Raw genomic sequence first — 13046 nt, 5'->3', positions numbered from 1 at the left:
GGAACTAATTGTGGTACCTTCTAGAGCAGAAGAACTATCACACAGCACAGAAGGCATTTTGGGATTTTGCCCATTGATGGGGATTATATCCTCCAACCATCCAGAGTGAATTCTTCGCATGAAACGCCCAAGCCAGGGCAGTTGTCAGCTTGTAGTCTGGTTAAACAGGTAAACATTTATGCAGTATTTCATCGATAAGCGCATAATTCCTTTCACAGAGTCCATTGCTGAACTGGCTTTCAGCTGTGGTATTCATGACCATGACACTCATGTTTTCACACAAGGTTCTGAACTAATCAGTGGCAAATTTCTCTCCATTATTAGTCAGAAACTTCGTTGGGTGCCCCAAGTCCAGTCCCTCTCCATTTCTCCATAATTTTGTCCTTCCTAAGTATTATTGTAGAAAGTCTAAATCTGATTGCCAGGTCTACACAATGTAGACTAAAAATTATTTTTGTCTTTGCCATGTATCTAAAGGAATGGGACAACTACCTTGTTAAAGTCACATGCCAGCGGCAGGGTTATAATAGTATGTCATAGTGTCCTCCGATACTTTTTATAGATTTCACACTTCTCACTAATCTCGTCTATTATCCTTTAATACGCTTCATCAACCACATCTGCATCTTTTAGCAGACTTTTAACCTTTACAAGTAGGGTGAGCAAATTATCTCAGTAAATTTAAGGCAGTTTGCATTTTTTTCTTTATTTTTGCTATCATGTGATGTCATTAATAATTGTCTGACACTCTGATGGGAGACATTAGGTTTTGTTAAGGGGATATAATAAGGTCCTGACAGGATAAATTACAGATCCACTGACATGCCAGAAATAATTGCCTTATCGTGCTCTATGTCAAGTTTTATTTGTGCCTTTTTCATAGAAGGTTTACTCAACAGCATGGTATTTCACTAGAGATGACATCAGTACTGCTAAAATGGCTTACTCTGGCTAGTTTACGTGGCATTACAACTCTCTCTGGTGACCTCAATGTGTTGTCATCACCAAACCTAAAGCAAGTAATACTTTCATATTTATTAACCTTGCATCGATCCTTACTACTTAGTGAATCAAAATAACATTTTAACCAATCTGTTCCAAAGTCTGTTGAAGTGCAAGCACTATCTAATTAAAGGAGTCTGCAACTAACACATTGATCACAGGACTAAAACTCCTTGTGACCAGTATAATTTGTTTGGATCATCATTACTTTCATTTTCTTCCTCAGAAGTCTCTTCATCATGTGTCCTTTTGAGGACCCTGCCTTTCCGCTTTGTACAGTTCACCGCATAATGATACTTTGAGTCACACCTGAAGCATCTATTAACTGTTCCTCGGGCATTCCTGGGATTCATTTGCCTATTGCTGTTCCAATTCTGTCTTCTGCTCTAAAAGCTAGATCTGCTAAAGGTGCTTTCATCCTCATTCTGCCTATCTTTAATCCTTCCATTGTATTGACGCTTATGTCCAGTATCTGGACCATTTTGAAATCTGGAAATCATTGACTCCTCTATTCTTTGTGTCACTGTAGAATCTCCCATTTGTTCCACTGGTCATAAGATTCTGGTTCTGAGAACATCTGAGGGTAATCACATCCTGACAATGTATACTGGCTTTTTCACATTTTCCACAATGGCCATTGGGATTGTACTTTTCAGTCTGAAATATCTTTCTTAGTTTCCAACCTGCACCTTTAGGCAACTGTCCTCTGCTACCATGTTATATTTCAGAAAGCCCGTTGAAGGATAGAACTGGAGCTATTCTTTACACCGTTTTATAAGCAATTATCTACAGAGTTACACATTTTCAGCATACATCTCCTAATCCAGCAACCACAGTTTCAGTTTGTGTCTATTTATAGGGCACAAGTGAATCCCCAATTAATGCCCACCTGCTGTCTACAATTAAATGCAATTGATATACAATTAACACAGACATTACAGAAGTGAAATTAGAAAACACTTCACACAAACTGTGGCACAAGTTTGGAACTCTTCTTCTGCAAAGGACAATTGATGAGAGATCAATAGCTAATTTTAAATCGGTGATTGATAGATTTTTGTTAGCCAAAGGTATTAAGGGGAATGGGGCAAAGATGGGTATATGGAGTGAGGTCACAGATCAGGCATGATCTCATTGAATGGTGGGATAGGCTCAAGGGGCTAATTGGCCTAATCCTGTTCCTATGTTCCTAGTGGAAGAATGCAGTCTGGCAGGCCTCCTATTGCACCAGGCATCAAGGTGTGCATCCTCATCAGCATTCTCATGTATGCAGCTCCATCGAAGTTCTCATCTGAGTCCCCTGTAGCAGAACCTGTCCGTGACCTCACCCTCTACTGAGTTGGCACATGAACTATCCTTTCCCCCTGGCGTGGCTGCAGTCTACCCGTGCCCACGTGCTGATCCCGACTCTCTACAAGCCTCTAAAGTTCATGCAGTGCCAGTATCTCTTCTGGTGCTTCTTCATCAGTGCTGCACTGTTGCTCTCTCTTCCTCCCGGAGACTGTTGTGGCTGAGCAGGCATCAGTTCTTTGCTATCTGAAAGCAGAAAAATCAGAAGGGGAGGGTTGACGGATTGGTGGGGGAGGTGAATTGGAAAGCAAGAGGTTCATGGTTACACAATCTGCAGCTTGTGCTTCATGCCAGATAGCAGGATAAGGGGAAGTGGGATTTGAGAAGGGGCATAAGGCTATCCTCAATGTCACTTGAAGCCGGATACATCAGGTTGTGTTACAGCTGACCCCATGATCTGGAGCACTATTTCCCCTAGAAAGTTCAGCTTCTGCTGTGCTACCTTCTATTGCGTGCCACCTTATTCTGCAGATAGAGGGAAGGAAGAATATCAGTGATTTTGTAGCATCTTGTTTAGGTGATGTGCCTACCATAGATGAATAATTGGAGGTATGGAGACAGCAAGAGGTGGCTGTGAGGCTGGCATCATTGGAAGGTGAGGCCAAATATCTAAATGTTTGCCGAGTCTTGGTTGCTGATGGGTGAGTGATGGGTGTGTGATGCATTGTCTGATGTGAAAGGTATAATCAATTCAGCTGTTCAATTAAAAAGGTTTCTATCCTTTTCCAACATCGGATTTGTTAGCGATAACACACTTGGCAGCTTTACTGCTCTGTAACTCTGATGCAACCTCCCCACTGCTTCTATGTCACTGTCTTAGGTTCCAGACCCTGGCTTCAACCTCCCTCCCTATGACAGACCCCAAGTTTCTTTCGCCTGTATGTCTTGCAGTGGGTCCCACATGTCAGAAGCAGTTGTAGCAATTGCTCTGATCCATTTTGGTAGTGACACAAAGATCTTCTAGTCCCTTCCCCTGGCCCTGATTCCTGCTCTGTCTCACTCTGTGCACGGCCTCTCCCTCCCAGCCCAAGCTTCCAATTTCTCTCATTAATGTTCATTGCTGGAGCTCTCGGTCCACTATCTCCTTTCCCCATCCAGTCTTGCCGTCTCCCTGATTGGTCTGCGTATCAATATCTGACCCAATCTATATTGTCAGCCACGTTGGTGATTGTCCTGGGCTTTAAAGATGCTTAAACATAGGACGTGTATAAATCAGTAAGTGATATGTATGAAAAGTAAGCCAAATGGAAGGGAAAGAGAATTGCAGTAAAAGACTTGGTTGCAGACAAAGTAAAGGAGAAATGACAACGAAAGCATAAGCGAGGAATATGGAGAGAGAGAAAAGGGAGTGCAAGGCAAGCAGGAAAACCGAGAACAAAGGAATTATAAAGTGGGGGATAAGCAGACTAACAGTTGCAGGAAAAATGACAATTTTTTGTCTATAAAGATCAACTAGCGTAGATAGAAAAGTCTCAGATGACATGAGGAACGTATTGAATTCCTGGACGCACTCTGTCTAAATAAATTTTCATTGAACATAGCCCAAGTAACAGTGATGTTCGCCAGGGTGTTTTCCCTTCTGTTTCCACAGAGTGAGCTTCTAATCTCCACTCGCTCATTGGATAAAAGTATTTCTCAGAGGGAGGAAGAGAATAATCTGACACAGTAACTCACTGGTCTTGCCTGTTACTTTGAGGTCAGATAGACCAGCATTGGCAGAGCCCTGGGAACAGGTCATCAGTCTGCCTGTCCCTCAGTTATAAAATTATGCATTAGTTTAAGATGAAGAAACATAGAAGAATAAATAATTCACAAAATTGATGGCAACAAACTAATATGATTTAGGAGGTACGCTCTTATTTGCCAGTTTCAGGCTGTTCTTACTGCAAGATCCCACTGTAAGATGTCTCTTACTCATCTATTACATTAGCATGCTGGTAAATCTGTGTCTCCATTTTGCCGTTCTGCTGTTTGAAATGATGTGCCTTTCCAGTTTATATCTGTTAACATCAGGAATATTGTGAGTTAGCATGTTAATTGTTATTATGTTTTCTATTTTAGGTCTCAAAATATTTGATCTTGGCAATCCTAAAAATATTGGCCCTCATCTTGCTATGGACTTGGAAAACAACATCATGGTAGAATATCGTCCTCATGGCCCACCGATCCGATTCAACACTGTTTCGAGTCAGGACTTACACTACATTGCAAATGAACTGGATGAAATTAAAGGAGGAAAAGACACAGTTATAGCCATCACCTTATGGTCCCATTTCAGCACTTTTCCAGTAGAAGTGTATATCCGGAGACTACAGAATATCCGGAGGTCAATTCTACAGTTACTAGGCAGGAGTCCAGATACACTGGTTGTAATAAAGACTGCCAATGTCCAGGCCCTTCCAGGGGAAGTCAGTCTCTACAACAGTGACTGGTATTCCTATCAGCTTGATTTAGTGATGAGAAAGATGTTCACAGGCATCAAGGTGGCATTTGTGGATGCCTGGGAAATGACAATAGCACATTACCTGCCACATGAATTACACCCCCGGCAAGTCATTGTAAAGAATGAAATAGATGTGTTTCTTTCATATGTGTGCCCTTCTGAAAAGTGATCAATACTGTATTAGATCAGTTCAAACCAGGTTTTTTGGTTATCATGTGATTCAAAATCTAAACAATGTCATCAGAACTCTTAGATTTGTGTAATTGCCTTCAATTAATGGACATTTTCAACATTGTTCTCAACTCTATTTTCAAAACAAATGTTTTTTTAAATTATTCACGTATGGGAGTATTTATTGTGATTGTAACCAAATGAGCTTTTTGCTTTTGTGTATAAATGATCCATTATAACTGGAGCAAGGGTGATGGAGTTCCTTTAAAGGAACTGTCGTACATTGTTAATTATTGTATTGCAGAGGGACATTGTTCAAAGCAAGGGAGAGCAGAACAGTGTTTTGTGGTTCTGGGAGTGTGACAAATTCCACCTCACTTATTATCAATGGGATACTGCCTCAGTTAAATGAGGAGAGCTAATTGAAAGCCCAGGATACAGAGAGTGAGGAAGGAATGCATTGAAGACTGAGGATACAGTAGAATCTGAACCTAAGGCTAAAGATTGTGAGAGACAGGAGACTGGGAAGAGCTGTGGAGAAGGAGAATGAGAAGTGAGGCAGCTTTGGCTTTCATATTGGAACATTGAAAGAAACCTGCAAAGAATGAAAAGACTGGTGAGGGAGAAGAGAAAATTTGTGGGTGAAGAGAATGAGAACATTTGTTGCTTGATTTATTTTCCACCCATACACACAAAAACAGGGAAAGAAAGTGAACAAAATAAAATAAGCAGCCACCATGTCTGAACCAACTTAAAGGCTTCAACCTGTGATGAAACGATGCCCTGAGTCTCCTTTCTTGTCCATCTGTCCTCACAGAAATGAGGTTGAAGTACGTAGGCAACCTTGATCATGAATTGATGAGTAGGAACACTACCTCCAATCTAGGTCTAATCCCTGTAACTCTCTAGCCTTTGGCCCTTCCATGCTCAACACAACCTTTCTGTCGCAACTGGTTTACTCAACCAAATCCTCACTTCAACCTTTGATGCCCTCGTCCTGACTAAAACCATTAGTGTAGATGGGAGCAGAAAGTTGTAAAAGGACTTTAAGTAAGTAGGAAAATCTGTGGTTGATGGTGTTCAATGTGAGGAAGTGTGATATCCACTTTGGATGTAAGAGAGCAAGAACAGAGTATTTTTTAAATGATGAAAAGCTAGAAACTGTGGAAAGCAGAGTGATTTAGGGGTCCAAGTTCAGAATTCACTGAAAGTTTAAAAAAAAATAATTAAAAATGCTAATACAATGTTGGCTTTTATCTCAAGGGGACTAGATGTTATGTTACAATCATATAAAGCTTTGATTAGATATGATATAGAGTATAGCGTTCAGTTCTGGGCACTGCACCTCAGGAAGAATATATATGGCCTTGGAAGGGGTCCTGTGCAGAATTACTGCAGAATCATACCTGGGAATAAATGGTTAAATTATGTTGCATAGATGAGTCTTGTATTCCCTTGAGTTAGAAGATTAAAGGTCATCACACCCTTCCTTCCACTTTTGATGCCCTAATCCCGACTAAAATTATTATTGACTCTCAACCTGGCCATTCCCCCTGCAATGGCCCTCATCTCCACTCTTTTTCATTCAAGAGACATGGACATGAAAGGATATGGTGGACAACTGGTTTTGCTATTCACAGGCGGATTTGGCTGGACCACATAAAGCACTATCGGGTCCTGCTGTCATCTGCTATAACTGTTCATGACTCCTGGAATATAAAGGTGTTGTTGATCCTTTTTCTCTGCACGGTATCAACTGACGTGAAGGACAAACATACACTGAAAGTAAAGTCTCGTATAACTTCACTTTATTAGTACTAAAATCACTTAAAGCATACAAATGCTTACAACAGTTTATTTAGGCACCAATTAAGTACAAGTCTCACTTCTTGTACAAGATACTACCCATCAACACAGAGGTGATCAGTCTCTTGTCATGGTTGACTACTGAGCCTCCAGACTCAGGGTCCTGCCTTCGAGAGTTGTTCCCGGGTTCTAGCCGAGAATACCCTCCAATGTTAACCCTTATATATTCTTTGAAGGCTCCTTGTTCAACCCATGATTCACATGATATTGATTTGCACAAATCTTCAAGCATTATCTCATGTTTGGCAAGCATTAACCATTTAGCCACCTGGACAGAAGTCCAGACTTGTTTACAATAACCACCATTCATTCCCCTATATCTGTTCCTCTTTTATCTATTCTTGTTCAACAATCTAGTCTAATGGTCACATATCCCTAACCACAAGCTTCGACATGTCTGCTAGTTTACTTCAGCAAGTTCTGTGCTTATCTTTAGTTGCTTTAGAGCATGCTGAGTATAAAGTGTTCCTTGACCAACTTTTCAGGGCCTATAGTCCCGCCTTTGATCCTTATAAATTTTCTAATTTATTATGGATCACATAACGCATTCTTCTAAATCGCGTCCTTGTACTGTCATAATTTCATTTCTAAAGTAAAAGCATACATAACACAATGTTAAAGAAAGCACAATTTGAGCATCACTATCACATAAACAATCGCTTGTGCCAACATAATACAGTCGCGATTTTGTTTTAGAGTGCAATGATCATTCATTAATTTAATTTTAAGTATTCACTCATAGGTTATACAATTATCTTTGTGTTACATAATCAATTGTCTATCTTTTTATAGAGCAAGTTCGAATACTGATTGCCTTTGAGGTAGCTGTCCAACCTGTGTTCATACATCCTCTCACATTTCTTAATTGATTTATTTTTAAGTTTCCAAATTAAGTGTGTCACATATAACACCATGACACCCAAAACCACTATCAGGACATGGGAGATAATTCTAAACCAGGGGTGTATCTGCACGTTTGACTCCCAGTTCCATAAGTCCTCCCACCAAGTAGAATCATTTATCTCGTCAATTTCATCTTGTAGCTTCTTCGACTGTTGTTCCAGATGTTATACACTACACCAATGGCTTTTAGCTGCTGTCTGTCTTTACCCAAATGTGTGGGCAATGGCTGAATAGTATATTGGTATTCCCAGAGGTAATTTATCAAGTCCTACGTTCTGTCACAATTATCCTTTCTGTCTTCCAATTATGTATGTCTACCAACTCCATCTTCCCTACTTTAGTTGGTATTTGTGGGTTGAAACAAAACGTACTGTTGCTCACTGGGCAAGTTCGGTTATGTCCATACTGGTATTCCTTCGCCGTGGTGGTTAAGCAATATATGGCCCTTTCCCATATAAGCCACATGGGTTAGCCCTGATAATGCTTTCCTATCCTCCATGATGCATTTTACAGTGGCATTAAATCCATATTTTGACTCTGCTGTTTTATATATAGGATGAGGACATATGACCACCTGGTATTCCAGACTAGACTTAGACAATGTTGTCCCAATTATCTCTCTTCCAATTTCCACAGCATAGGGTAATATATCATAGTATTTTATGTAATTTCTTCCCCTTATATTTTCTACTTCGTATAATTGCATCCCTAACTTATCCCTTGGAATTACAGGTATTCCCAATACTACTCCAATACTCATAGATTCTGTATTTACACACTCCTGAACTTTCCATACCTTAACAAGTTTTCTGAGTTGGCACCTGGTAATTTTATCCTTTGTGTGACGAGCTAAGTACTCCAACTGGGTGTCATTTATCCAAACTGGCACCTGTCCCGCACCAATTTGCCTCAGATTTTCCCAAGTTTGTTCTAACATCCATGAACCGTATGTATACAACCCTCGTGTCTTCTCAGGGCACCAGTCAGGTAGCTGGCTATCTGAGATATTCCGTATTACCGGTACAAACTCATGCTGTATGTTATCATATACAATTTTATTAGTTCTTCTGTTCGCAAGTCCGTTTCCTGGTCCTGCAGTTAAGGTAGGGCAAGGGAGATCAGTCACTCGTTGTTGCTGGGTTGGTAATTCGGATGCGGGGGTAAACATGGTGGCTGATGCTTCTTGCCCCCATATGCCCATGGTACAGAGCCAAGGAGCGTCGACGTCATCTTTTGCAACACAATAGAGCCAAGAGCCCCCAATATTGAGTGGTTTCACACATGTTGATTGGTTTCTACAGTCTTTATCATCGCACTGCCATATGGGGAACTCGGGGCTCCCATCTTTGCCAACTCATCGGCCCTCCTATCTCCTTCAGGGATCTCCTTACTATGAACCTTGACTTTGATGATCCCGTACTGACCTTCCCCTTTCTTTGCTGTGTATACTATTCTCTGCAATAATGGAGCAGACGGCAAAGGTTTTCCATCTGCCGACACAAAACCTCTCGCTTCCCACAGAGGCAAGTACTCGGTTAAACTGTTACACACATGCATACTGTCAGAATTTATATCAACTGGTGGGGGAAACGTGTGGTTGTGTCAGCACAAAAATGCCCGCAGCTAGTTCTGCACCCTACGCACTTAGACTCGCCGGTAGCTGTAAGGCAAGGTCTTTATTAGATTTTCCACTATGATCCTGTACATGTATTCCACACCCTGTCTCTGTAATCCTGTTCTCCACTGTAGAGGAACTGTCAACAAAAATTTTTATAGTGCTGGTTTGATTGCTGGCTTCTTCCCTTGTACACCCCCCAATGATTTTGACACAAAAGGTCCCTTGAGGGCCTTTGCTGTCAAAACCTGACACTCATGGGGTTCGCCCTGGTATATTAAGTTGTCCGCCAAGCACGTAGTAGTTCTTTTTCAGGAAATCATATAAAGGGGCTGCCTTTAAGGCAAATCCATCAATATGGTTCCTGCAATACCCAACAAGGCCCCAAAATGATCTAGAGCCTTAATATCTTGCGGTAAGGGGACTTTGAGGGTTATCTGTACTCTCATTTGCTCTATCTCATGTTTTCCCTGTGTTATTACTATTCCCAAATAGGAAAACTTTTCTTTCAGTGTCTGTGCCTTTTTAGGGTTAACTTTCACTCCAACCTCCCAGAGAAGTCCAAGGAGCTCCTCCTTACTCTGTGCCAACCGCTGGTGGAATATCGATGGACTATTATGAAATCCTTGGGGGAGACACGTCCAGGTGTATTGTCTCTGGAATGTAAATGCAAATTTATATTGACACTCTTGAGCCTGCAGTATGGACCAGAACCCATTGCTAATGCCCAACATAGTAAACCACTGTTTTTGTTTTTTTTTGTGTTTTCTAAAACTTTGTTCTCTTAAATGTCAGATAAATTTCCCTTTGAGTGCTTTAAATAACCACTCATATCAATTCAATTTTGTTTATCAATTCCAATTTCTTATGCCCAAACTTGGTGGTACTGTTTTTTTTACCTCAAAGACAGAAGTGCTTGCAGCTATCTTTCCTTCTCAAGCACTTTGTCTCATAGATAACAGATGCTGTGACATCAGAATCCATTGTGGCTCTGCCCCAAGGCCCAATGGGTTAATTTTACTCTCAGCAATGCAAAAATTGTCTGGTGGATTAAATGGAAAAACAATAGCTGCAGCGGGGTTAACTTTTTTTTTTTGCTCGTCTCCAAGGGGGTGGAGCAAGACATTCTCAGCTGCGTCACTTTATGTAACTTTTTTTTTGATCGAAAAGAACTACTCTCCATTTTAATCCGTATTTCTTTTTCAATTCTTTTGGTATCCTTAGAGTTTGAAAACAAAAAAATCATTAGCAATATTATCAACTTCAAAGGAAAACACCTCCATCAGGAAAGACAGCATTTTAGATTAAACTCCAATTGTTTCCAAACTTTTAGCATCTTTTGTAAAAGGTTTCTAATCCAAGGATTTTTTTTTAACAACAAAGATAATTCCAAATTCCAATTCATTGGCAATAAACAATTAAAAATCAAAACTGCCAATGTTATATGGGTGTATTTTATGTCTGGAATTAAAGACTCCCCCAAAACTTGACATAATAAACTTGAAAGTTCATTGTGGCCACAAATGAAGTTTCCAGTTTTCTCAACTTAACAGGTCAGTTAACTTTTATAGTATAAACTTAATTCAGACTTATAAACTTAATAATACTTATTAACTACACACAGAACAGAATAGCACGTGCTTATTTTTAAAGATAGGTAAATTATATAATTTTTCTTGTTCTTTCTTCAGGCGCCTTTTCAAATGACTGTAATAAAACCAAAAACTAAAGAAAAAGTTATTTAACATTCTTAAAACAGAAGATTTAACACCAGCATCTTAAACAAACTTTAAATAGGTATAATCTTTCCCATATCTCCTTTGTTTATCCTTCTCTTCCTTAAACCAATATCCAATTCCTGACATTTGCTACTTAAAACAGTCAGTAAAACATGTCTTTAATTTAAACTCCAAAAATAAAACAAAAATGGATTTTAAACTGGAACTCCAATTAAAGCAGTATGTTAAACTTCAAATTGGATTTCTACCAGACATCTTCAGACCTTCAAGGCTAATACTTATCTCTTAGAAAGGTACCAAAATCTCTGTCAAATTCCCTGTCCCAATTGAAATGAAGACACACAAGTTCAACTAGTTCACAACCAAAATATGTCTCAAGGTTCCCATAAAATATACACCCGTAAAATTAGAACAAGTAACAGACTCATGCTTGCATCATTAAGGCCAGACAACAACGAGCTAATGACTGCCCGTTGGACAGAACACAAGATGCACATTCAAGGACATTCATTCGTGGAAGCTTCCACTATTCACATTCGACTCAAAAGACACAGTAACTTGTTTTTACTCACTTGAAATTTCACTAAAACATCATTTTTTTATGTCACTCTGCCATAAACTTAGTTTAGATGCATGCTTTGCCTGGCTTAGCCGGGCTTCTTCCCAATGTTTCTGTCCAATGGGTCCCAGACCCTCTAAAGCCTTCTTGGCATATTCAACCCATTCAGGCCACTTACGGTTTAAGTTCTCTCTGAGCACCATTTCTCACTCCGGCCAGTTATTTGTCATTTCCTACTCTCTCAATTTAGTCAAAAGGCACGGGAGGTGACCGGGGTTGGGGTCCCGTGACAGTGCCCCATGGAAAGGAGGTGTATTGACTGCCTCTTCAATCTTCTGTGGCGGTCTGTTGTTCACTAAATTCCCGTCTGGTCCCTCTGTGTCAATGCTCAGGAGGTATGCAGAACACCCCTCAAGGCTGATTTTCAGGGTTTACACTTACCTATCAACGGTTAACGTTAACTTCCGACTGTTATGATTTTTGTCCATAACCTCTATGATCCGGACACGGTGTGATTTAAAGCAATCACATAACCACGCCCACCCAGGGACGCCAAAATGTTGTTGATCCTTTTTCTCTGTAGGTTATCAACTGACATGGCGGACAAAGATACACTGAAAGTAAAGTCTCGTATAACTTCATTTTATTAGTACTAAAATCACTTAAAGCATACAAATGCTTACAACAGTTTATTTAGACACCATGTAAGTACAAGTCTCACTTGTACAAGATACTACCCGTCAACACAGAGGTGATCAGTGTCTTGTCATGGTTGATCACTGAGCCTCCAGACTCAGGGTTCCGCCTTCGAGAGTTGTTTTCGGGTTCTCGCCGAGAATACCCTCCAGTGTTAACCCTTATATATTCTTTGAAGGCTCCTTGTTCAACCCATAATTCACATGATCTTGTTTTGTACAAATCTTCAAGCATTATCTCATGTTTGGCAAGCATTAGCCATTTAGCTACCTGGACAGAAGTCCAGACTTGTTTACAATAACCACCATTCATTCCCCTATATCTGTTCCTCTTTTATCTATTCTTGTTCAACAGTCGAGTCTAATGGTCACATATCCCTAACCACAAGCTTCGACATGTCTGCTAGTTTACTTCAGCAAGTTCTGCGCTTATCTTTAGCTGCTTTAGAGCATGCTGAGTATAAAGCGTTCCTTGACCAACTTCTCAGGTCCTACAAAGGTAACTAGGCTTCTTTGCTGCAAATTGTCTTCTTAGACTCCTCCTTCCCCTCCCTGTCTCCTCCACCCTTACCTCCACCAGTAAGCGTGAGGAACTCATGGATTTTGTCACTAAGATCGAAACCATCCGATCAGCTCCCTCTGCCGTTTCCCTCCCTTCCGCTAGATCACTGGGCCAAACTTCCTCTAAGGTTCCATCTTGCCC

The 13046-nt window shown here is 40.4% G+C and overlaps 1 protein-coding gene across 6 annotated transcripts in view; it reads left to right on the top strand.

Moving 5' to 3' along the window:
* The window catches only part of LOC137374598 (NXPE family member 3-like), a 53186-nt gene extending 46771 nt beyond the window's left edge, over positions 1-6415 (top strand). For all 6 annotated transcript variants that reach the window (XM_068040939.1, XM_068040938.1, XM_068040937.1 and 3 more), the window contains one exon: positions 4414-6415. In XM_068040939.1, the coding sequence (XP_067897040.1) occupies positions 4414-4964 (551 nt within the window). In that variant the 3' untranslated portion in view covers positions 4965-6415. The remainder of the gene's footprint in view (positions 1-4413) is intronic.
* The last annotated feature ends 6631 nt before the right edge of the window (positions 6416-13046 follow it).

Source organism: Heterodontus francisci, chromosome 10, assembly GCF_036365525.1.
Source record: "Heterodontus francisci isolate sHetFra1 chromosome 10, sHetFra1.hap1, whole genome shotgun sequence".
In the NCBI taxonomy this organism is placed as follows: domain Eukaryota; kingdom Metazoa; phylum Chordata; class Chondrichthyes; order Heterodontiformes; family Heterodontidae; genus Heterodontus; species Heterodontus francisci.
The sequence above is the reverse complement of the archived record's forward strand: the minus strand, read 5'-3'. Positions and strand labels throughout refer to the sequence as shown.